The following is a 24,150-nucleotide window of genomic DNA, read 5'->3' on the forward strand; positions in this document are numbered from 1 at the left end:
TACAAGTCATTTCGCTGGCTTCTCCACTTAACAATAAAAATAAAAGAATGCAAAACACAACCAATTGCTAACGCATTAAAAACTAGGAGAGTTGTTAATGAGTTGTGCTGGCTTGACGTACTGCCCAGGTCAGTGAATAAGTCTTGTAAGCATCTTCATAGGACGATTTGATGAAGCTGCTATCCCCAGTACGGACTGCTGTCAAGAATGCCTCATCTTCTTTGTAATAAGGGTCAGCATTGGGGAACCTGTACACTTGCTCCTCATCTGTGTAACCTCTCCGTACTCTTAGTCGACACTCAGGATAGTATGGCTCCTCCAGAGCAATCCGCAAACCATCAGCCCAGATATCAATATTAGCCTCATATCGTTGACACAGTAAGGTCACACCATGAGTAAGGGTCCCTACTGTACCATTTGTGAACTTCCATTGTGCAGTGGTCAGCCTTGGGATACGATCATTCACTGGCACCTTTTGTTCATTGACTACAGCAGGTACGGTGCTGAGGTAACCAACTTCAGATGGCTCATCACTAGCTGGGATGGCAAGGCCAGTGAGTTGACTAGTGTCCACCTCTCCACCTAGGTAACGTACTAGATCACACAAATGAGTTGCCTGCTCTACAATTGGTCCACCAGATTTCTTAACATCCCACCAAAATGAATGATCTAATTCAGCGTACGCACAATTATAGGAAACTTTGATTGTCATTAATGGCCTGCCATGTTCAGTGATAATCTCCTTCATCTTATTAATAGCATCATGATAACGGAACATGTAAGCAACAGACACAATAAGTCCTTGTTCCTTAGCTATCCTAGACAGCTCCTCGACATAAGGCTGTACTTCTTCAGGAGGTTGGACTGATATGGGCTTCTCTACAAACACATGAACACCAGCTTTAACTAGTTGTAGCTCTATATCATTGTTGTAAGAACCATGGCAAAATGGGGGAATACCTACAAAGTACAAAAAGACCACATAACAAACAAGATAATTAGTATCACATACCCCCCTGGGTTTATTTTTTCAATTTTTAAATTAAATTTGATCATAAGGAATAGAGTGTAGTCAATAATCAAACAAGTCAGTCAATAATCAAACAAGTCACAAATAATAGTGTCAGCTTCACGACAAACAACAGGGACTGTGCAGTACATGTAGCTACGTAGTACATGTAGTACATGTAGTACAAGTCAAGAAAGACTTGCCATACCAAAACATGTTTAGTAGCTCAACCACGTCAAAACACTATTGTGGTTAAAATAAGTCACAACTGGGGATACCACTTCCCTTGTGATCAATATTTCACTGACTTACTGACTGACAGACAGACTGACTGACTGACATGTTAGTGTGCCTATTACTGAAGTGAAGGGTGGTAAGTTTATGAAGCACTCAGGAATGAAACAAACTCTATAAGGTACATCTCAAGCATCAGCCTCATGGACTAGTTTCTCCACAAAGAGTTGTTTAGGCCAGTCCTTTAGACAACCCACTGCCATTGAGATGATTGAAAGCTCCATATACAAAGAGGTTAAGATTGGATATCTAGAATTGTTAGTTAAAGGATATACACATTGCTATGACCAAGAGTTCATAATATATATACTGAGGAGAGTATCCTACTCTCATATACCTCTGTAGAAGGGTGTATCGTGAAGTTATGATATAGCACTGCTGAGTTCACCCGTTTTTCTTTGTATAATTAATGATGTCATTAGTTGAACATGATATCAATTGAACGTGTGCCTAACAATGTTGCTAGCAACCAAATTAACTCCAGCTCTAAGCATTTCTCACTGAACTACAATCATTCCTTCATGGGTTCAGACTGCTTCGTAGACATTTCTTGCTAGGCCATTTGTGAATACGGCTATCCTGAGTGTCACGAGTATGGAATGGTGCTAGAAATTCTTGCACTTTATGGCTGCCCATACATCACAAACCACAACACCTTGTCATTACATCATAACTTCACAATAGATACACCCTTCTACAGGGATATATGAGAGTAGGACAATCTCCTCAGTATATATATTGCAATAACTAGATAGCCTATAAAGGAAGTTTGCATGGGAGGATCAGAGAACAAATTATATTCATCATATAGCACAATTCATAAATGGCTCAGACCATGAAGTGGTTGCATGCTATTTAGAATTGTATGAAGAAGGCAAAGTCGAACATATCAACGGTGTTTGACCAGTTTTCTTAAAATAACAGCTATGTTTACAGCTCAAAATAAAATGTATATACTCCTACAATCGAACCCACCAATCGACCTTTGATTAGCTTGAGAAAGCCTACAAGGGTGGGTGGGTGGGACCGTTGATATGTTCGACTTCACCTTCTTCATACAATTCTAAATAGCATGCAACCATTTTGTGGTCTGAGCCATTTATGAATTATATTTCAGAGGGCTCAGTCTCTCATATCAATGGTGTTGTTTGTAGCTGAATTGGACAGAACTGCTCTACCATATGACAAATTGTCAGATGGCTTATAGTAGAATTTTTGGAATGCTGACTCTGAACTCCAGTTAGCTGCCTTTAAAATATCATTGGTGGTGATACCAACATTAGCAGCTGCAGAGGAAGATGCCCCCCTAGTGGAGTGTGCAGAGAATATTTCAGTGTCTATCCCAGCTGCACTCAGAACTGATTTAAGCCAACGAGCCACAGAACTGGATGTCACAGCTCTGTATGGCTTGATGAAGGAGATTAACAACTTAGTCTCATCACCACGAATAGGTCCGGTTTTATCCTCATAGGCTTTAAGAACCATCACTGGACACAGTGTAGGGTTTCCAGGAAAAGAGGGAAAAAAGAAATTGGCTATTTGGGATCCTTGTCTAGATTGTTTGGCTAACACATTAGGATAGAAGCACACACCATCTGGTTTGTGCACCCTTCTTGACAAGTCCAGTTGGGATAAATCTGCTGACCGTGAAGGACGTGTCAGAGCACGCAGCATGGTCAATTTCCATGATAATGCCTTTAAGGAGAGGGACTGATTTTCTCCCAAGTTTTCCAGATAATTTAACACAGTTTGAACCTTCCACGTGCTAGTCTATCTGGGCAGTGGAGGCCTATCATGGAATATACCCTTCAGTAGTCTGGATATCAGTGGGTGGTGTCCCACATTGTGACCATCAACTTGCTCATGCACTGATGAGATTGCGGACCTATAAGAATTAATTGAGCTATACTGGTATCCTTCAGTACATAGCTGTGCCAAGAAATTGGCTACATTAATTATAGGTCCAGAAAATGGATTAAAACTCTGTTCAGTACACCAGCTGTGCCATTTGCCAAAGAGTGAGTCATATGACTTGTTTGTTTTGGTCCTCCACGACTTGAGGATGAGTGCTGTAGCTTCTTCTGAAAGGTTCTGACCTTGGAACTTATCCCTGAGATGTGCCACACGGCTAACTGAGGAAGAAGAGGCATTGGATCTATGCTGATCGGCTTCCTCAGGTTCGGTATGATTAACCGAGGATGGTCTATCAACATGTTCAAAAGTGTTGGGAACCATGGTTGAGCCTTCCAGACAGGAGCCACTAGCACCACTCAAACCTGTTGTGATTGCATTTGTGCAAGAACCCGGCCTACCAGATTCCATGGAGGATTCGCATAACACTTCATGGCTGTCCAATCTTGGAGAAAGGCATCTGCTGCCAGTGCATAGGGATCTGGCAGCCAGCTGAAGTAGAGTGGGCACTGGGTGGACAGTCTGGACGCAAACAGGTCTATGTCTAGGGGTCCATAGAGGTTGTTGATTTCCTGGAATATCACAGGGTTCAACTTCCAGTCTGTCCTGTCCAGCATTTCCCTGGACTCTGTGTCGGCTATTGTGTTCAGAACACCTGGTAAATGTACTGCTGCAATGTGGATATTCCTCTCCAGGCACCACATCCAAGGATCTCTTGCAAGCATCACCAATTCCCTGGAGGCTGTTCCTCCCAGGTTGTTGATATAGGCCACTGCTGTGGTGTTGTCGATCCTCAATAAGATGGATATTGCGGTCTTGGACTTTGCAAAGGTTTTGGTTGCTAGAGTTGCTGCAAGTAGTTTGAGACAATTGATATGCATCAAGCGTTCCTGTTGGGACCAAGGTCCCCCTGTTCTCTGTTTGGAGCAACAGGCACCCCATCCCTCCAGGGATGCATCGGAATCGATCACCAGATCTATGTCCCTCTGAATGAGTGTTTTGCCATTCCACCTGCACATGTTGTTGTCCCACCATTCCAGCTCCTCCAGGAACTCTTGTGTTAGGGGGACTTGTGCTTCGTAACATTGGGAGCTCTGCCACAATGTATTCGTTAGTGCCATTTGTAGGTGGCGACAAAACAGGGGCCCTGGAGGAAGGACACAGTTTGTGGCATTCATTTTTCCCAGTAGTTGTGCGAGAATGCGAGCTGAGACTGTTTCCTGCCTCGCTAGCCTGCGAGATTCCGCTTGAATTTGTTTGATTTTTATTGGAGGAAGCCTGATTTACATAGCTATTGAGTCTACGGACAGACCCAGAAATTCTATTACCTAAGCTTAAGTACTGATTTCTTGGTGTTCACAATGAATCCCAGACATTCTAGAAGGTACCGCATTCCGGTCACATGATCTAGGATCAACTTCCTGGACTCCGCCAGAATTAATATGTTGTCGATATAGGCTATTAGACGCACACCCCTCTCTCTGAGGATGGCCAATGCTGGTTTCAAAGTTTTTGTAAACACCCAAGGGGCTGAGGACAGGCCGAAAGGGAGGCAATTGAATTGGTATGTCTTCTCCTTGAAAATGAACCTGAGAAACTATTTGTGGCTTAGGTGAATGGGGATCGAGAAAAAGGCATCCTTTAGATCTATTGTGGCTAACCAGTCCCCTTTCCTCAGAAGGTCTTTCAATGTATGAATGCCCTCCATTTTGAAATGTTGCTTGTCCACAAAGTTGTTCAAAGCTTTGAGGTTGATTACTGGGCGTTGCCCTCTGTCTTTCTTGGGAACAAGAAAGAGGTTTGCCTGGTTGCTTTATAGGTACTATCTCCCCTATTGCCCCTTTCCGCAATAATTCGGTTATTTCCTCTGAAATCAGATGAGTCTGCTCCGCAGAATACTGGGGACAATGTGGTGTTACAGGTTGATGTGGATTTGAGGAGAAGTCTATCAGGTAACTTTGGATTGTGTTTAGAACCCAACGGTCCTGGGTTACCTTCTTGTTGGTAATGAACTAGTCTCCCGGCTAGGGGATAGCTTACTTGTTTGGGGGGGATTATACCCAGACATGCTAGGTGATTCTGTAGTGTACTTTTGAAATCTATCATCAAAAGGTTTTGAACAACAGCATGTGTCAATATGTTCATTTGTTCCACTGGGGTCTCTGCCCTTGTGTGGGACGTCTGAATCCTCAGCCGCCTCTCCTCCTTGCCCTTTGGCTGCACTGGTACCCCCCCCCCCCCCCCCCCTGCTGTTGGGGGGGGGGGACGCTTTGAAAAAAATGTGGTTTGCTGCTGCTGTCCTTGTTGCCAGGGAGGTGGGATCTCATAGCTCTAACTTGATCCACTAGCTCTTTGGACTTCTGGGCAAATTCCCTTCCAAATAGGGAAGGAGCAGCATCAGTAAAGTTTTCATCATCCTCTGTTAGGGGGAGGAGAGCTTTGTTCATTTGTGAGATAATCTTAGTTCTCCTCAAATGGTTGAATTTGGCATTTATATTGCCCACAAGTTGAATGGCTGCCTTTGCAGCATTAACAGCTTGTTTGTGGGTGACATTGTCACCTTTGGCGTCGGCCTCAACAATGGCAGTGGGGGTGCCATGGAGTCTAGAATGGCCGTTTGGATCACTCCCAGCTCTTTATCAGTTGCCTTTCCATTCTGAGAAACCTCTGGTTTCATATATGCATCAAGCACTGCTGTCTTTGTGGCTGGTACTTTGGGGAGAGCATAGGCATTTCTTGTACTCAGACGGTCGGAGCTCTCTGGTCTCTTAGAGCATGCTTGCTTCAGGAAGGCTGCTGTCTCGTCTGTGACTTGTACCAGTCTGGTAGGTGGAGCAGTCTTGGCACCACGAGTTTCCGTGTCTGAAAAGACTATAGGTTCATCATAGTCCGGGTCTTCCGACTGGTCTGCCCAATCTCTGCTCTTGCTTACTGGGCTAGGTGTTCTACTCCGAGAACGAGATCTAGAGTGTCTTGTTCTACTCCGGGAACGCGAGTGACTTCTGCTCCGTGATCGCGAATAACTCCTACTTCTGGATCGCGACTCACCATCATGCTTACGGCGTACTCTACTCTGAGAGCGTGGCGATACTCTACTCTGAGAGTGTGAAAAAGCAGTTTCTCTACTCCAAGAGGGTGTTGGTCCTCTACTCCAAGAGGGGGATCTACTGTGGGAAAGGGAGACATGGGGAGAGCACGCTCTACTCCAAGAGCGAGATCTTCGCCCTCTCCGAGGGCTGTTAGATCTAGTTCTGCTCCGAGAACGGTGGTGCCTCTCACGGCTCCTGGAGCGGTGAGATCTCCTCTTCTTCAATTTCCACTGTCTAAGCAAAGAAACATCGTCTTGTAGTGATTGTAACTGATCAGTCAGTTTCTGAAGTACTTTGTTGGCGTCAGTCATCACTAAAGTAGACCACGTCGTTCCTGAGCTGTCACACGTGTTCAAGCTAAGAAAAAGGTCTATTGGTAGGTTCGATTGTGGGAGTATATATATACATTTTATTTTTATTTTGAGCTGTAAACATAGCTGTTATTTTAAGAAAACTGGTCAAACACCGTTGATATGAGAGACTGAGCCTGCTGAAATATAATTAGGTGACGTCCTATATTGCTGCAGACTGTTCTTTATTGTGTCAATACAGAACACTAACTAAGCACTCTGGAAGATTGACACACATCCGATCAAAATTCTGCCTTGGGCAGGGGGGTCCCCAATAGTTTTGCATGCATAGTAGCACTCAGTTATAACCATTTAAAGTACATGCTATACAAGGAATAAAGTAGTATCAAGACTAAATATAGCACTCGGTTTCACCTCATGCTATACTGGTCTCTCATCCACTCTTTTGCATGCTACATTTCAAGGATACATAACGCTTGTGGCAATGCTTTAACTATTACATAAATATAACCACTACAGCTATATAATATAGCAGCTAACCAGGTTGGTATATCATATGGGGTAAGGTATGGAGTTACACATCAGGTAATGCATCAGTTTTTATAACAAGGTTCTTACAAGAAAAAACCTAGCCCACAAGCAGTGTATTCATTGTTGAATTATGAGTGAGCGAGTGTAGTGAGTGAGTAATAAATGGCAGAATACCATTAAACATTACCACACTAAACAATGTCACATCAACATAATTGCTGTCTTAATCAGACATGTCTAGAAATTGTGTAGCCAGATGCACCATTAACCTAAATTTCTAGTAATTGAAGTGATCATCTCACTGTCAACCATGTTATAGTTGCACAGCTTAGATAGCATATTGACATGGTCAGCAATTATTAATTTACTTGTTCAAGTAATGAGGTAAAGTGCAAACAAAAAACAAACTATGGACAAGTCCAGATCAAACTTTATGTAATGAAAACAACATATGAAGCCAAATAGGTGTGCTTTACGAATCAATAGAATCAGCAAAGCCATAGTATATGTGTGAAAAGGCACACAAAGATAACATAATTAGACGCTCCAGCAACTGACATTTTATTGTGATAAATCAACCCTGCAACATAGGCAGAAAGAAGTGTTTAACATTCATACTTAGCTAGTGGCTTTGTATCATCTATTAGCACACCTTTATTGTGACTTTACAGACCACTCCATAATCTCATCACTACATCCACACCATTGTTACTAGAGGATGTTAATATCACGCTCAATTGTGAAGGTTGGCTCACGATTTTAACAAGAAGCCATAACATTCCATGGCCATTGAAGCCAATCAACATACACGGTCACAGATTAGTGACTCACCGGCTGTACAGATTTAGCAACAATTGTTTAGTGGCAATTATGGGCTCCTGATGAGATAGACAAAAGTTGTCTTCTTTTTCATCATAAAACATAAATGTTGCTATACACAGCAAATCCAATCAACATTTGCTGAACTACAACCAATAATTCATATTAAAATGTTTTTGCTATGCCTACAGGGTAACTAACTCACTTGTGAAAAATCTCTACACAGATATTGTAGTTAAATATTTTGTGGTTTGACATAAATTGGAATAATGGTCAAGAAACTATAACTTGAGTAAGCACATGTAACAACTATGCTATAAAGGTCTATGAATTTGTTGTGTCTACCAGGAACCATTTAAGGGACCATTTTAGAAGGAAGATAAATGCCATTTAGTATTTATAATGCATCTTTTGATTTCTGCACAGTGATTCATAAGAGTGCACAACCAGGATACTCTGATAGTGCAGTCATCCTAATAGAGCATTCACTACCTGGAGCCTGGAGTCATGCCTGGAGCCTGGAATCATGTATGCAAACAGGTGAGGATTTTTTAAAAATGTCAGGGTTAAATAAGTAGGCAGTGACCAAAGATGCTACAGTGATAATGACACTGTCATTATAGAAATTTACATCATCACATTTCTTGGCCACCACCTTTGATTTCACAACATTATCAACCCTAAAAAGACTGTACACTTTTTTGGGTATAGATTGTTGGGTGGGTCAGACGGACAAAGTTTCTTTGCTCAGCAAGAATGCCATATGAAGCAACAGCGTACGCTGACAGGTTAGATACAAGTTAACAGTTTTACAGGCTGCATTTGAGAATGCGTTAGTTATTCGTTGAACTGTAGGGAGAAATCATCAGTAACATTATCAAAACTATCAAAACGCTGTCAGCCTCTGTGTGTGCGTGTGTGTGTGTATGTCATGTGTGAGGCAACATGGGCAACATGGGCAACATAGCCAAGTGGCTAAAGCATCAGCCTAGTGATCAAAAGACTCCAGGTTCAACACCTGGTTATGTCAATTTGGTGTTGTTGTTTCCTTGAGCAAGAAACTTACTCACATTGCTACGGACCTAGCCACCCTCGGATAGTAGCCATCTTCACATCGTAGCCACAGGATTTTCCTAGCTGAAAGTTATAGTAGCTGCGGCTATTAACCAGTCAAATACATCATGAAAATTCCCAATAACTAGTAAGTACATACACCACACATGTTTGGGGTGGATGCTACATTAAGTACATTATGGTACTGTACATTATGGTACTGTACATATCACGGCTATAACACATACCTAAACATCACCACTTGACAAAAAATTATTTCTCATGCAAAATAAAAGTGACCTACTGAGTGAAACCTTTCAATTTTGCAAATCTGTTCATAGTGAAATAAACTGGGTAACATTACACATTCCCAAAACAAATTTGAAGAATGAGCAAAAATGGCATATTATTGCTCAGCCAGTTATACTCCTAATAGTATTTTACTCAACTATACAAATTACAACTTACAGCTAAACATAAACTAAGTGACTTGCTACCTTTAATGTCGTAATTACTGGCTTGTACAATATCTTTCCATTGTGGTGGGTTGGGCAATATTTCAATAAACCGCTAATGCTGCCTAATCAAGTTGCCTTTGTCTAACTTTTTAACAAAAAAAGTTTTGTTGTAAACTAATTCTCAGTGAAAATAAGCACTCCTATTGAATTTTCAAACTGTGTGGTTATGCATGTTTACATGCAATATAACTCATGCAATAATTGTATATCTCACATTCAATATCACCCAACTGTTTTAAAGGGTTGGGATATTCTAATAGAACAGTCACATGATTTTGCTCAGTGCAAATAACATGAAAACAAAAATTTTCATCATTAAATATGTGACTGGGTCTGAGAAAACTGGTCTTATCACCCATGACAGTAGATTTGATTTTTCACCAAGATCACTGTGCTTGGGAAAAGCAGCCAGCAAAAGCAGACCACTCAAGTCTAGTTACAAAATTATTCATGTAGCTTTGCTATGGCAATCTATATGTGCAGTGTGGGGCCTTAATGGAGCTCTGGGGATGACTGTATGTAGATGGACTCCATGGTGTTGAATAAAGACCTGTGCTGTAAACATCCTTTCATTTGTACAATTTGATACCTGAATAGCCCATAACTTGGCCTAATCCATCTGTACGTCTTCCTCCTTAATTTTTTAAACAGCCTCTTGCCCTCCTCCAGCCCCCAAGCTATCTTAAAATGGTAGGAAATTTAAGTGTTGGCTACTTGTACAGTGGATGGAAGGTAAGGAATTGGTGTGTAGAACATATGAAAATTTGGTACACATGAAAACACTGAATACGTAAAACCAGCATTTATCAATTATACTTTTAGAGGTGATAAGACCGGTTTTCCCAGACTGGGTCACATACATGTTGAACAATAATAAAGTGATTTACAGTAATGGTCTTAGCTATAGTCACATTTACGTAGTTCCAATTAGCTTGTAAACACAACAACAGCCCATCAGTAAACTAAATCATTTAATTTAAATTTCTAGCCAAAAGGAGAGCTAGATACACCATCTCAAGCAAAAGAAAGTTGTTTGGGCCCAGTTTTAACTAAATGTTCTCATTGGGAAGCATTGTTCTCTATCTACAAGAGCTTGTACAAATTACAAAGGAATTTAGCAGCCTTATAAATACTATGATGGCAACTGACCACTGTCAAAAGATGTAGTTGACCAGTAAGTGTTGAACAGGATGGCACTACACTGGTATATACAAATCACAAAATAATTTAGTAGCCATATAAAGAAATACTACGGCTGTTGGAAGTCATGGTATATTTTGATAACAAGAAGATGTAGCCAGGTAAGTGATAATCAGGATGGCACTACAACTTGATGAAGTTATAGTAACTAATGTCACCCGAGAAGTGCTGTAACCAATGGTAACAGGTACTGAACAACCAACCCTGGACCAGTAACATCAGAGTTCATGAAAATGTGATGATTTGAAAATTAGTAACAAATATACAACATAGAGTCTTCACCTCACAATAACAGATTTTGTGTCGATGTAGACAATAGTACAACTCTACATGGCTTGCTTATAAAACTCTATAGTAAGGAGATCATTAACATCTGTTGTCTGACTAGTGACCCAGTAGGGCTTACTTATGTTAGCCAGTCAAACAGAAGCCATATTGTGTGATGACACACATACATAAACACTCACATCATGGCATAAAACACTATCAAAAGATTTCCTTTAAAATTATGGTAGAAATCCACTGAAAGCAACACAGAAAATTATACCCCTCCAACAAGCACAATTATCAGTTAGGGGTTACATACAAGCAGCTACTAACACAAAATTGTGCGCTGTGTCATGGACCAACAACAAGCTGAGAGTGTGGTTACAAGGTTCTTGATCCTGTAATGCATATATGGTTCTGTCTATAGCCCCGTGAACAAGTTGGTAAATTGTGAGGAGGGAAGGTAAAGCACATCTAGTAACCATTCTGTCCAGAGCAGTAGTGGTCAACTGTTTTCACTGGCTAAGAAAGAATTTTGGCATTGGCAATGAATGCTAGCAAAGGTTATCAGAAAACTATTACGTATAAACAAAAAAAATCACCTGGCTCACCAGACCAAGCTCTGCCTATGTACCCTACCAGCAGTCACAAACCATAGCTACCAACATGTAATGAATAAAGCTTATGAGTGTAATGAGTGAATTTTCTATGCACTCCATACAACAGTTGGTATGAAGGAATTGCTACCACCTTCGTTGGTTGTTGATTGGATATAATGCAACCAATCATACAGTAGTACTGTATATTAAGGATCATGGAGGTTGCACTTTCTCACGAAAAAAAAAATTGACTAAAAACTAATCCCAAAATAGAGGTTATCCGTTTGATGTCACACTAAAATAATATGTTCCGTATAATTACAGATTATCTTCGTGAAAGCGTAAGTTTTTCTTTAATTGTGCAAAATCACAGAAAGTTTCATTTTCTTGCATGGGCCCTATTGATTTTTGCCTCAAAAACATGGTGTCTAGTAACCGTTACCAACTTAAAATGACGTAAACGGATAACCTCTATACCTTCATGGTGCCTTGCCGGCATTGATTAGGTATAACAAGTTCAAAAGTGCCTTCAGTATGACCTGAAACAAGGGAAGCTCTAGGATTTGTGGTGACTGGTTTCTGATCAAGAAGGTGAAGACCAAAAAACAAACCAAAAAGGAAACTGCATGTATGCATGGTGAGAATAACTGCCCTCCACTAACTATCACTGATAAAGTACATACACAGTTTGCTACACTACTGCTCAAAACACTGTGACTGCTTTATTAGAGTGATTGACTGCTCTATTAGAGTATCTCAATCTGAATATGACTGGTTTCCGGAAACCTCAGAAACCCCCTAGAGCTGCCCCTGTGAAACACCTTCAATTGTTGCTACATTATTTTATCATTATTGTTATTCAGTGGAATTTTCTACTGGCTGACTAACTACCTGAAGCTTTTAGACAAGTAATGGCTAAGACTACAGGTTTGAGTTTTAAACTGTTAGACGTCGCTTCAGCCTAACAGGTGTCTTTTGGTCTACCACAGTATGTACAATTCATGGACTTACCTTTATCCTTCGCTAAAAGCACTGCATGGTAGCACATGATGGCGTTCCTACACTTGTAACAGGAATTGTCCGTATACTGACTGGATTGATTGAAGATACATTTCTCCTACTGTTCTTCATTTGTAATTCTGTGTAACAAGCTGAACATACAGCTGAAAATGAAGCATAATGACCACTTCACTTGATCACACAGAAACACTACTATGCAAAACTTTGAATAGGGAAACAGGAAACTATGGACTCAGTTTAGAACATATTACAAAATTACATGTGTACACACGATGTAGTGATTCTACCCAGTAATCTGAAAATAAAACTTTACAATTGCACAATTTTGCTAGCTGTGGGCAGGGAGTTGTGATAACTAGTTTCTTGTAGTGATGCTCTCGTGCTCATGATAAGTGACTGACCTCTCTCGGCTGGGTGCACCAGCTAAGCATGAGACTACACATTTGTTTGAACATTACGCAGTGTGTGCATGACTTCTATCTGGTCAGGTTATGTAGCATGCAAACAGCAACATAGACAAGTTTAAACTGCACGTGTACGTCATAATAGTTACTGCCATTTTATTGGAACTGAACACAATGTTCTACTGCAAGTCATGTCCATTTACTCTGTGCGTAAATTAACAATAAATTTGTGCACTTGTACCTAGAAGAAGACGAACATGCATAATTCTTTTTTGAAACTTAAATGGCCATAACTTCCGCATACTTTAGAGCATGGGCTTGAAATAAAGTTAAATGGATTCCCCACGTCATGTCCAGTAAAATGGTGGTTAGGTTTTTGTTGATAGGACCAACAGTTTCAAAGTTATAGACAACATGCAAAAATTGTGAAGGGGAGTAGGTCCAAGGTTACTTCAGGTACTAAGGTCTCCTGGTGGGCGTAGTAGTCTTTGGAGAGGTTTGCCAACATATGAAGATCAATTCTGTAATGGGTCCTTGTGACAAAAGTTACTGATTCAGGAGATACAAGGCTGAAACTAACAATACCGCAACACACATGTTTAGTAAGGGAGAAATATCCTCAGACCAGCTGGTGGTGAATTGATCCCAATCTAGTCCTGAGGAGCCTCACAGACTGGGAACCAGAACTCTCCCTCTCTACTCAACCATAATACAACTTCCTGCACATCACAAAGATTGTGTACTCATTAAACACACAAAGATGCCTCGAGATTCCCATAGCAGTGAGGAGTCTGCACCAATTTCATACAACCTTTAACTTCTGAGCCTTAATTCTGCCAAAACTTTATTGAAATGTGGCTAAACGTAAATGTTTGCCTTTTAAGGCGTGTGGTAATTTAAACCATAACCTTTCTCCAAGTTTCATTGTACAGCCTATGGCGGTGATAAACATTTTCAGTTAGTTTTAGCTGCTATAGTATAGTGTGCGCTAACACTAACACTAACACTAACACTACAATGCATGCACTATAAGTGGTAACTCTACAGCTACACAGGTAGTAAGTGTATCATTAGCAAGGTAGCTAGATAGGATAGCTTGAAACTGTGAATCATTTTGAATATCTGGAATACCTGAATCTTGACTGGAATACCTGAATCTTGACCAATCTTACGTGAATTTGTAAAGATTCTCAATCCTGTATGCAATTTTTGCAACTTATGGCAAAATTGAGGACTCCTCGCAGAGCAATCACCAATGATACAAGTGTACAGTTGCTACAAGGAGGTGATATGCATTGTGGGTAGAATCACAACCAGTTTTAACTTCATCTTGACCTGTACCTCTCCAACTATAGTTTTGCTTTTCGGTTTCGTCAAAGACCATTAACTCGTTGACTTAATACTAACTTTGCTAGCCTCACGGCACTGGGTGGTCCAGTCTATTTATATAGCTGTCTTGTACAAGACATTTTGGAGATTTTGATTTTATCCCTGAACCCAATGACAAGGAAAGGTGGTCTGGTCAATGCCAGACTATAGGAGGGTATCCGTTTTTAGCATCAAATCAAAAACTTCATTTATTTTCATGAAAGAATGTGGCAATAGTTACCTGCCAGCATAAAGAAGGAAGCTGCGGTAGTGTTACTTAATAGGAAATACTAGCGAAAAATAAAATTTCAGCTGCTCACAATTTTTTTACCAGAATGCTAATCGAGCACCTCACTGCAGTGCATGTAAGGCCACTCCACACTGATTTTCTGTTTCTCATGCTCATCACACAAATTTTGGCATGCAAGCGGGCAGGAAATTCCATTTTCCACAATGAAGTGTGCTCCTTTGTACAAATATACTTAGCTAGCTACAGGAGTGCAACACAGGGTACCTTAATTGTTTTGTAGCTAGCTAAGAGCGATTGCAAACAAAAAGGCATTTTTAAACCAGGCACATGCCTGGTTTACTGAAATTGTTTTCGTTAAAAGTGTGTGTGTGTGTGTGTGTGTGTATGTGTGTGTGTGTGTGTGTGTGTGTGTGTGTGTGTGTGTGTGTGTGTGTACCTATCTTTGTCCGTACGCACCCAAGTGAGCAAAATCATTAAATAATAGTAAAAGCAGCTTTTACGTAAGAAGTAAAAGCAAAATAAAGTCTGCATTAAACTTCTGCACAGGTGAACTTTGCTCTGAGGTGGTTTCTTTTCGGAGGACTGAAATATGGATGTGGTGACTAGAGTTGCACTGATAATCGGATCAGTTATCGGAAAACCCGATTATCGGCACTAAATTAGCACATCGGTATCGGATTAAATTGTACTGTATGAGCCGATACAGTATATGCGCACGTGATTTACGCACGCCCGGATACATTGTAATTTGCTATTGTTCTCGATTGTTCTGTGAAAATGGCGACCAGCGAGAGAAAAACGTCTGTTATATGGAAATTCTTTTCCATCGCTGAGGATAGAAAGTTTGCCGTGTGTGGCAAATGCCAGGTGTGTGTGGCAAGGGATGGCACCACAACGAAATCGTTCACTACCAGTAATCTCGTGCAACATTTGCAAACTAATCATCCAGAAGTCTACAAAGAGTATTCGGAAAAACTGAAGGCAAACCAAGAGCCTAAACAGCTGAAAGAAACAAGAAAAAGATCACTACATCGACAACGTATTGTTAGTAAACTAAATATTATATGCTTTTTCAGTTTTGTTGGTGACATATTATTTTATTACTATACACGCAGTAAATATAGTTATGATATATCGGATCGGCTAGTGACATCGGCACTAAAAGATTCTCATTTATCGGCTATCGGAACATCGGCTAATATCTTACATCGGTGCAACTCTAGTGGTGACTTTCCTCAGACTTTGTAAATTATCTTCCTTTGAGGTTTTTAGGCATTGAACAACTGAAAAACAACGGTGCAGGCCTCATACACTACCAGGAATAGCTTATCACTTTGAGCTGAAAGGGGGCGTATCCCTTACGTACGCGAACAAAAATGAAGAGCAGCTTTGAGGCTTTGTCGAGAGAATTTGTGGGAAAAAACATGATAGTCAAACTATAAAACAGTTTAGAAGATACTTCTGTGCGTAATATGTTGGTTAAAGCGGTTTGTTTAACAAGCGCTTCCTTAGCAGTGCATAGCAACATAATTGAACGAATTATGCATGAATTACAAAATAAGAGAATTAACTAATAATATTATTGCACAACCCAAAACTACCCTATTGGTTACAATATTAATACATAGTTGGTTAATTCCAGATGAGTTAGCTAGCTGCATGGAGCCTGGTTTTTAGAAGTAGCACAACATCAACTTGTTTTTTTCACTTGTGTGGCAAGTATCTGGACTAAAACTCGCATGAATTTTAGAATAATGGAAATAATGGAAATTTCTTTGCTAGAAAACCACATGGGTAGAGGACGAGAACAGGAAATGAATTTGGAGTAACTCACTCACCATGATAATTTTCCCATTCTTTTGACTTGTGTGCAACAATTTATGCCTTTGGAATCATTAAGTTTTGCATGGTACTAGTTTACTAACTGTTGTACTTACAGCAAGCACAACCCTCTTTTTAGTGAATAAACCTGGCACTCTCTTCCTCCCACACGTCTCTACGTACTATTACCTACCAATGAAAGCAGCATCAGGTTTGTTATCTCCCATGGACAATAACTCCCTGTAATCAGTTAGTACTTTACAGTTGGTGTAAAGGTGAGCATAAGCTCCAGCCATCTTCTTCTCCAACACATCTCGTGCCTTCTCCACTAGAGGATCAACAATAGCCACAAACTCCACACCTCCTAACTGCTCCAGTCGCTTCGAGTGGTCCCATGGACCTAGAGGACATGACATGAGAATATTTACGCGGCACTGTGGTCGGCTAAACCGAGGGCTAAACCCTTTACCTTCTGCTCCACCAAAGTTGACCGCACCGGAGCCTATAAACGATATCTTTAGCGTACGGTCTGTCTTCGGTTTCTTTACAGCATCAGAGTCCATTGTAGGAGGAAAACTTGAGGGAAAACTAGGTCGCAAACTTGATCGGTGAGTCTATGGAGTTTGTAATTCAATGTAATTTTATCAATTCTCTTGTAATTTCATAAATTGATAAATTCCGCAATATTTAGGCAGCAAAAACTGTGAATGTAAATATTGCCGGCTACATGCATACACCGCAAAATACGAGGCAAAATAGTAGGTGTAGTAGGTCAAGCCTTCTCTGGCCTACAGCAGTTCTATAAGTTACACTGGCCATGGATGATATAGCTGTTTCATTGTGCTAACCTCGGTGCTGGTTGTAGCCTTATCGACATCAGATCATGTCTGTAAAACATTACTGACTCAAACACCAAAAAGGCACACAAATCTTTAGTTCACCTAATGTAATGTAACCTCTTCCGGCCCATGGCATAGTCAGTCTCTTCCAGCTAATCAATTAGCTGCATCATTATGATGTCCACACTATATATAGCTAACCTGATAAGACAGTGACGTACAACACTCTGTGTGTGTAGAGTGCATGCGTGGCCTGAGACATCCACAACCAGTCTGCACCAATGACTATGATGCTGTAACACACCACTGCAGCAAACTGTCCATCCCTTGTTGTTGTGTTGTAAAAGGTGCTATTTTTATACACATAGGACAGGTATCATGGAACTGTACATCACTACAACTAGAACTCAGTCATTTTTAATGATAGCTCTCTCTACAGTAGACATTGCAAATAAAAGTGTTTGGTGGATGTATTACATCATCGTGTACTGCATGAGCTCTTATTCTTACAACAATCCCTTATCGGCTACTATACTGCAAGTGACCGGCCTCGACACCTACATCACAAGTCACACAACTTTTACAGCCACACGTATACTTTGCATGCTAAGTATAATGCAAGGCAAACAGGTGGTAATATTACATTAAGTACATGGATACATTATTGAACATGAGTGAAATTGGCTAGCAGTGGCAACTGAAAATATTATATACACCAGCAGATGTCAAAAATTGTATGGAAAACTGTTCAAGTATTAGTGCCAGTCCTACGGATAGCCCAGGTGAGTTGATATGTTTTGAAGGCATCTTCATAAGATGACCTTATTATGTTACTATCCTTATCATGAACAGCCTTCAGGAACACCTCCACTTCTCCATGGTAAGGATCGGCAGTGGGAAACACAAATTCTTGTTCTTCATCTGTGTAGCCTCTTCGTATCTTAAGCCTGCACTCTGGATAGTAGAGGTCTTCTAACTTCATCCTCAGTCCATCAGCCCATATCTCAATATTAGTGATGTACTTCTTCCCATGAATACTAACAGAATGTGTTAAACTACCAACAGTTCCTGTTTTGAATTTCCACTGAGCATGAGTCAACCTAGGAACACGACTACCTTGAGGGATATCCCCTTCCTTCAATAATGGAGACAATGAGCTGAGGTAGCCAGGGTTGGTTGGATCATCACTGGCTGGCACCACAAGGCTAGTCAGTTGAGAATAATGTACTTCTCCTCCAAAGTAACGTAAAAGGTCACAGAAATGTGTTGCCTGTTCAACAATCGGTCCACCAGACTCGTGGATATTCCACGTGTATGCACGTAAGGAGCCGACATACGCACAGTTATATGCCATGTCAATGTTCATTAATGGCCTGCCATGCTCAGCGATAATCTCCTTCATCTTATTAATAGCATCATGATAACGGAACATGTAAGCAACAGACATGATCACTCCTTGCTCCTTAGCTGTCCTAGATACTTCCTCGACATAAGGTTGTATTTCCTCTGGAGGTTGGGAAGACAAAGGTTTTTCTATGAACACATGAACACCAGCTTTAACTAGTTGTAGTTCTATATCATTGTTGTATGAAGCACGACAAAATGGAGGAACTCCTAAAATGGACAAAAATGATGTCATTACTATGTCACACATTTAAACATATAACGAAACATCATATAAATCAAATATTGAATTACAATTGTGGTGGACAATCAATTGGCTAATAAACAATTAGAAAATACAATAAAATTGTCTTCATGACTTAGCAGTATAATCTCACCAACAAAAGCAGCATCAGGTTTGTTATCTCCCATGGACAATAGCTCTCTGTAATCAGTTAGTACTTTACAGTTGGTGTAAAGGTGAGCATAAGCTCCAGTCATCTTCTTCTTCAACACATCTCGTGCCTTCTCAACTAGAGGATCAACAATAGCCACAAACTCTACACCTCCTAACTGCTCCAGTCGCTTAGAGTGGTCCCATGGACCTAGAGGACATGACATGAGATCTGCTCTGAACATGATTAGAGTAAAGCCTATAGCTACTTGTTTAGTATACATATTTCTGCTAAACTTTTTGCCTCTCAAGAGAACAACTATCTTTCAAAGTTTAAAGTTCCCATTGCATGGTAGGTACACAATACCAACTCACCAAGGACAAGCTCCAGTACAAGGGCAATACCCGAGTCAGAAAACTGGAGTGATTCAGAGTATTTATTAGTGGCCAAGTGAGATTATAGTCGTTACCACCATTATAGTAATTTTAAAAGAATTGTGTAACAAAAAGTAACTAAATTAAGCTCATACAGGTACAGTATAATTATATGGCTTCATACAACTACCTAACAACCAAACTGTATCTGTACATGCCTAACTAGGATCCTGGGGGTGTTTCTCCTACAACAAATAATGTTTAAAAAGTTAATAAGCACTCAATCATACCTATGATATTTTATTTCAAAACCACGTGACAATTCCACACCACACAAATAATGTAAACAAACAATTTTATTTTAATTTTTCAATACACTCATATCACCATAACAACTTGACATGCATCTATACAATAAATTTTCTAACATGCCCATAAAAGCTGAATTCTGAAACTATCTACTAAGGGTCAACTAGAAGTATGAAGAGAGGTAAAAAGGTTATCATGATGACATCAGCTTGTGAATGAGATACAGGTGTCCATTTATGGATGAGAATACAATGTAGCATGTTAGAACTAGATATGTAGATCACACAATGGACAGGTAAAACAACAGTCACAACCAGAGTTGAGGTAGCTACTTCAAAAAGTTACTCTTATTCCATTACAGTAAAATAAAAGTGACATTACTAGTTACGTACCTTGATGCTTTGCATAAATGTACCAGTGCACTCTCAATTCCTAACTTTATTACTGCATGTTTTTGTGATCATTATACTCAGATATGCCTTATCAAGGGAAGAAGAAAACTGCATTGTGTGCACTTTGTTTGAGTGGCAATTTCTGCAGTTCAACTGTTGTTCTATTTGTTAATCAAACTGAATTATGAAGAACAGCACACAGAATATGTGGCTGTAGCATGAATGGTACAAGAATTGAAGAGTGATAAAGCATGATTGATAGTTACTATTGTAACTTGGACAGTTATTCCTAGTTAAGTTACACAAGAATTGTTATATTATTACTAGTTATTTTAAAAGTAATATATTATGTAACATAGTTGCAAAATTAACTAGATTCCCTCAACTCTAGCTACAACACTGGGTATAAGCAGACCATATGCACACTCCATTAATCAATGGAGGCAAAAACTTCATTGTTGCATTTTACAAGCACACTTTGAAGCTACTGGGCAAAGCAGAAATTTGAATGATCAAGGTACTCCAATAAAACAATTCAGTTCTTGGTTTTAAGTTTTTGCCTTGTGTATATGATATTACTGATGATGCTGCTTTGTTGTAATCACTGCACACATACACACATCAGTATTCATCATGGAATGTATGCTAAACGTGAATCAGCTGTTTTTGTTCTTTGTGAGTATTTCTGGTCGAAATCATCGTGGGAGGCTCGTAACTCCTCCACAGGGCACAAGAGTGGGGAATGCTAAGTGACATCATAATACACACTGGGCTTAACACGCGAACTCCAACTTGTGAAAGCGCTTCCGCCACTAAAAGGCATTGCCCATCCCCAATCACTAAGAGATAGCACTCACTGGGGACGCACACACGCATGCACACACTACACATACTTTGTCTTCTTTTACAGTTAAATTAATGTGCATCTGTGTGTGTGTGTGTGTGTGTGTGTGTGTGTGTGTGTGTGTGTGTGTGTGTGTGTGTGTGTGTGTGTGTGTGTGTGTGTGTGTGTGTGTGTGTGTGTGTGTGTGTGTGTGTGTGTGTGTGTGTGTGTGGTATGTGTGTGTGTGTGTGTGTGTGTGTGTGTGTGTGTGTGTGTGTGGTGTGTGTGTGTGTGTGTGTGTGTGTGTGTGTGTGTGTGTGGGGGGGGGGGGGGGGAGGTAGGGATAGAGGGAAGCATGGTGGCATGGTGAGTATTTGTAGAGGATGTACAGATGATTTCCATTTGTTGAACACTTACAGTATTCTGCAGACCTGGTAGCTATATACTGCAGCTGGGAGAGTGCTGGATCTGACTAGTTATGGGATATCACCTTCCTCATGTAGCTTTCTCATTAGCTACAAGGTAATCATCAGAAGACCAGCCATATCAAACCTCTTTTAAAAGAAAACCAAGATAAAAGAACTCCATGATGCTCATGATGGGGGAGAGGCTTGATGCATGGAGACAGTTACAATCTCTAACAGTCTTGTAGTTGGTCCTGACAATGGTTTTAAGATTAGACTATCTGTGATAGAATCAGAGCATGTGTAGTCTGTATAGGAATTAGTTTTCTGAGATAGAAAAGAAATTTAACTTGTTTGATGGTTATGTGCAAGTTGGTGGGATTGTCACAATGTTAGTGGCACAGTGGGTCCTCTAAGTTTAGGCTAAACCACTTTGCTGTTGTCTATTGCTTTTGGAGACCATAACTGTGTGTGTGTGTGTACACATGTACACTGAAACCGACACCAGAATGCTTCTATAATCTGACATTGTTTCGTATACAAAAAAAGACCTTTTCTATGTAATATTATACCTCAATAATCCAACATCCTTGCTAATCCTACACAATTTTCTTATCCCAATGAGCGTCGAATTATAAAGGTTTCACTGTAGCAGCAGGATGGCTTACAACATAAGGCTACATTCGAACCAGACATGTCACTGATCAAGGTCCCTACAATAATTATTGTCGTCCATTCGTTATATATTTTCCTGGTCTAAGTTAAAGGCTTGCAATAGGTTGCAGTGTCCCTTGATTAGCTGGGTGAATGCTTCCCAAGGCAGGGTGTGTGTTATTGAACTATAGCCACTGCATCGTATCTGTAAAAGGCTTTGTAACAAACGATTTCTGCAGTTTGCTTATCCAGTCTCCTATACAACTGCACTTTGCATGGTAAGGTACTTGGTCAAGCCACTGTTGACAAATGTTGTATTTACATTATCCAGCAGAGTATCCCAAACTCTAGTTCTTCTAGGCTCAAAGATATACTATGGCAAACTAACTATCAAAGGGGTGTCACTCCAATAGCCACTGCACTACAATCTGTGACCATGATCAAAGTCAATGAACAAGGCCAATTTTACATGATGGACAATGGTCAAGCTGTTTTCCCAGGACAGAAGCTGTTCAAGTAAGCAATGCGCATGAAAATATAATGGAACCAGGTAGTGGAAAAGACAACTTTTCAGCAAAAGTCAATGGTCAAAACGATCTTGATCAGCTTTGACCATGGTCGCAGATCACAGTACAATGCCTATAGTCTCGTGTGGCCAGACCACTTTTTTTCCGTGTATTGGGTGGGGAAAAAAGGGTCTGGTGCAACTCCAATAGCTGTTTACTTCTGAGCCGTTCCCAAACACTGGGGACGCTAATTGAATAACATTGGCCACAAAGGAGGTGCCATGACGTCAGTAAAACAATGAAGTATTCGTACACTCCTGCTCCAGTTGTGAGTCTCGTTACACGATGAGGATGAACTTTCAAGACACTATAAAAGAGACATCGGAGCAAATTAAGATTCGTTTAAAGGATAAACAGATTGAAGCCATCTCAAGTTTACTTATTGATGTCATCGGCACATCCTTTGCGGCCAATGTTATTCAATTAGCGTCCCCAGTGTCTGGGGACGGCTCAGAAGTAAACAACTATTGGAGTTGCACCAGACCCTTTCTTCCCCACCCAATACATAGAAAAAGCGGTCTGGCCATGCGAGACTACAATGCCTATTGGAGTGACTTACTTACTATGACGTCATCACAAACACTGCAGTATGATCATTAGTCTCACGTGGCCAGACCCTTTCCGCACAGCCGCTTATCGATTGGAAATTATAAGCGCCGCGCTACAAGGTCTGGAATAGTTCATGAACATGAAATTTTTCGACACGTTATTGGTGACAATTGATTGTTTTTTGGGTAACACCTAAGATACAAAGGTACAAAATGCAACGTGTGTTCCCTTGAATCTTTAGTCTGTTTTGATCGGAAAATCCGCTTAAAACCTTTCGCCTACTTTCCTTGTAACTCGAGATGAACTGAGCTTGTTTGTCTTTATTCAGGCGTACTTGTTGAAGATTCAGTAGTGGGTAGAAGGAAAAACCTACATGGGTCGATACTCATCATCCCCAGAGGCCTTCTTCAGCTCATTCTTCAGTAATCAGATCACTTTGGCAATTAAGGGATCGCGTGAGCCAATTTACACTCCCCAACCACTGGGGATTGTAGATTTTTTTAAATACATAAACTATTCCAGACCCTTGTAGCACGGCGCTTATAATTTCCAATCGATAAGCGGCTGCGCGGAAAGGGTCTGGCCACGCGAGACTAGTATGATCATAGCTCATTCAAGCATCTATATATAGATCTATGGTCTACGGTCTGTGGTCTATATAATCTATGGTCTGATCATATTGTGCCACCAAAAAATTCCCTGAGCTAGATAATGTCACAACAGGCCAGCATGCCACACATCACTGCGCACGTAGCCAGTCACACGAGTCTCTAGATGTAACATACCACCTCGCATACCACCACAGGCTGGTCCACACGTATAGCTATACATAGCCATAATAATCTATGTATATAGTTAGTCATAATTAATTAAGTTACCAACTGCTCCTCCAAAATTAACTGCTCCAGCGCCAATAAAGGCAATTTTTAAGACATCACGTTGGTCACTCCGTATCATTACAAGGTGGTTGCGCAACTGCACGTGTGTGCCGGAGTGTT

The 24,150-nt window shown here is 40.5% G+C and overlaps 3 protein-coding genes across 3 annotated transcripts; all 3 read right to left on the reverse strand.

Moving 5' to 3' along the window:
• Positions 1-9: 9 nt before the first annotated feature.
• On the reverse strand, positions 10-17,109 carry LOC136242329 (uncharacterized). The gene is made up of 3 exons (XM_066033738.1): positions 16,934-17,109; positions 16,658-16,864; positions 10-960 (listed from the first exon to the last, which is right to left on the reverse strand). Exons 1-3 carry the CDS (start codon positions 17,025-17,027, stop codon positions 95-97), a joined length of 1,167 nt encoding a protein of 388 aa, XP_065889810.1. The 5' UTR covers positions 17,028-17,109; the 3' UTR covers positions 10-94.
• LOC136243164 (luc7-like protein 3) lies at positions 5,502-8,165 on the reverse strand. Its single transcript, XM_066034682.1, has one exon. The coding sequence runs from the start codon at positions 6,612-6,614 to the stop codon at positions 5,706-5,708; it is 909 nt and encodes a 302-aa protein (XP_065890754.1). The 5' UTR covers positions 6,615-8,165; the 3' UTR covers positions 5,502-5,705.
• Positions 17,110-17,919: 810 nt separating the features above from the next.
• LOC136242330 (uncharacterized) lies at positions 17,920-24,147 on the reverse strand. Its single transcript, XM_066033739.1, has 3 exons — positions 24,031-24,147; positions 19,085-19,291; positions 17,920-18,917 (listed from the first exon to the last, which is right to left on the reverse strand). Exons 1-3 carry the CDS (start codon positions 24,107-24,109, stop codon positions 18,052-18,054), a joined length of 1,152 nt encoding a protein of 383 aa, XP_065889811.1. The 5' UTR covers positions 24,110-24,147; the 3' UTR covers positions 17,920-18,051.
• Positions 24,148-24,150: the final 3 nt, after the last annotated feature.

Source organism: Dysidea avara, chromosome 13, assembly GCF_963678975.1.
Source record: "Dysidea avara chromosome 13, odDysAvar1.4, whole genome shotgun sequence".
NCBI lineage: Eukaryota > Metazoa > Porifera > Demospongiae > Dictyoceratida > Dysideidae > Dysidea > Dysidea avara.

Bases quoted from the DNA above. Each gene is read 5' to 3' on its own strand.
- LOC136243164 (XM_066034682.1), bottom strand. From the start codon at position 6,614: ATGACTGACGCCAACAAAGTACTTCAGAAACTGACTGATCAGTTACAA.
- LOC136242329 (XM_066033738.1), bottom strand. From the start codon at position 17,027: ATGGACTCTGATGCTGTAAAGAAACCGAAGACAGACCGTACGCTAAAG. The intron at 16,865-16,933 runs GTAAAGGGTTTA...CATGTCCTCTAG, and splicing joins CAACTTTGGTGGAGCAGAAG to GTCCATGGGACCACTCGAAG. The intron at 961-16,657 runs GTAGGTAATAGT...TGTACTTTGTAG, and splicing joins ACCTGATGCTGCTTTCATTG to GTATTCCCCCATTTTGCCAT.
- LOC136242330 (XM_066033739.1), bottom strand. From the start codon at position 24,109: ATGATACGGAGTGACCAACGTGATGTCTTAAAAATTGCCTTTATTGGC. The intron at 19,292-24,030 runs GTAACTTAATTA...CATGTCCTCTAG, and splicing joins TAATTTTGGAGGAGCAGTTG to GTCCATGGGACCACTCTAAG. The intron at 18,918-19,084 runs GTGAGATTATAC...TGTCCATTTTAG, and splicing joins ACCTGATGCTGCTTTTGTTG to GAGTTCCTCCATTTTGTCGT.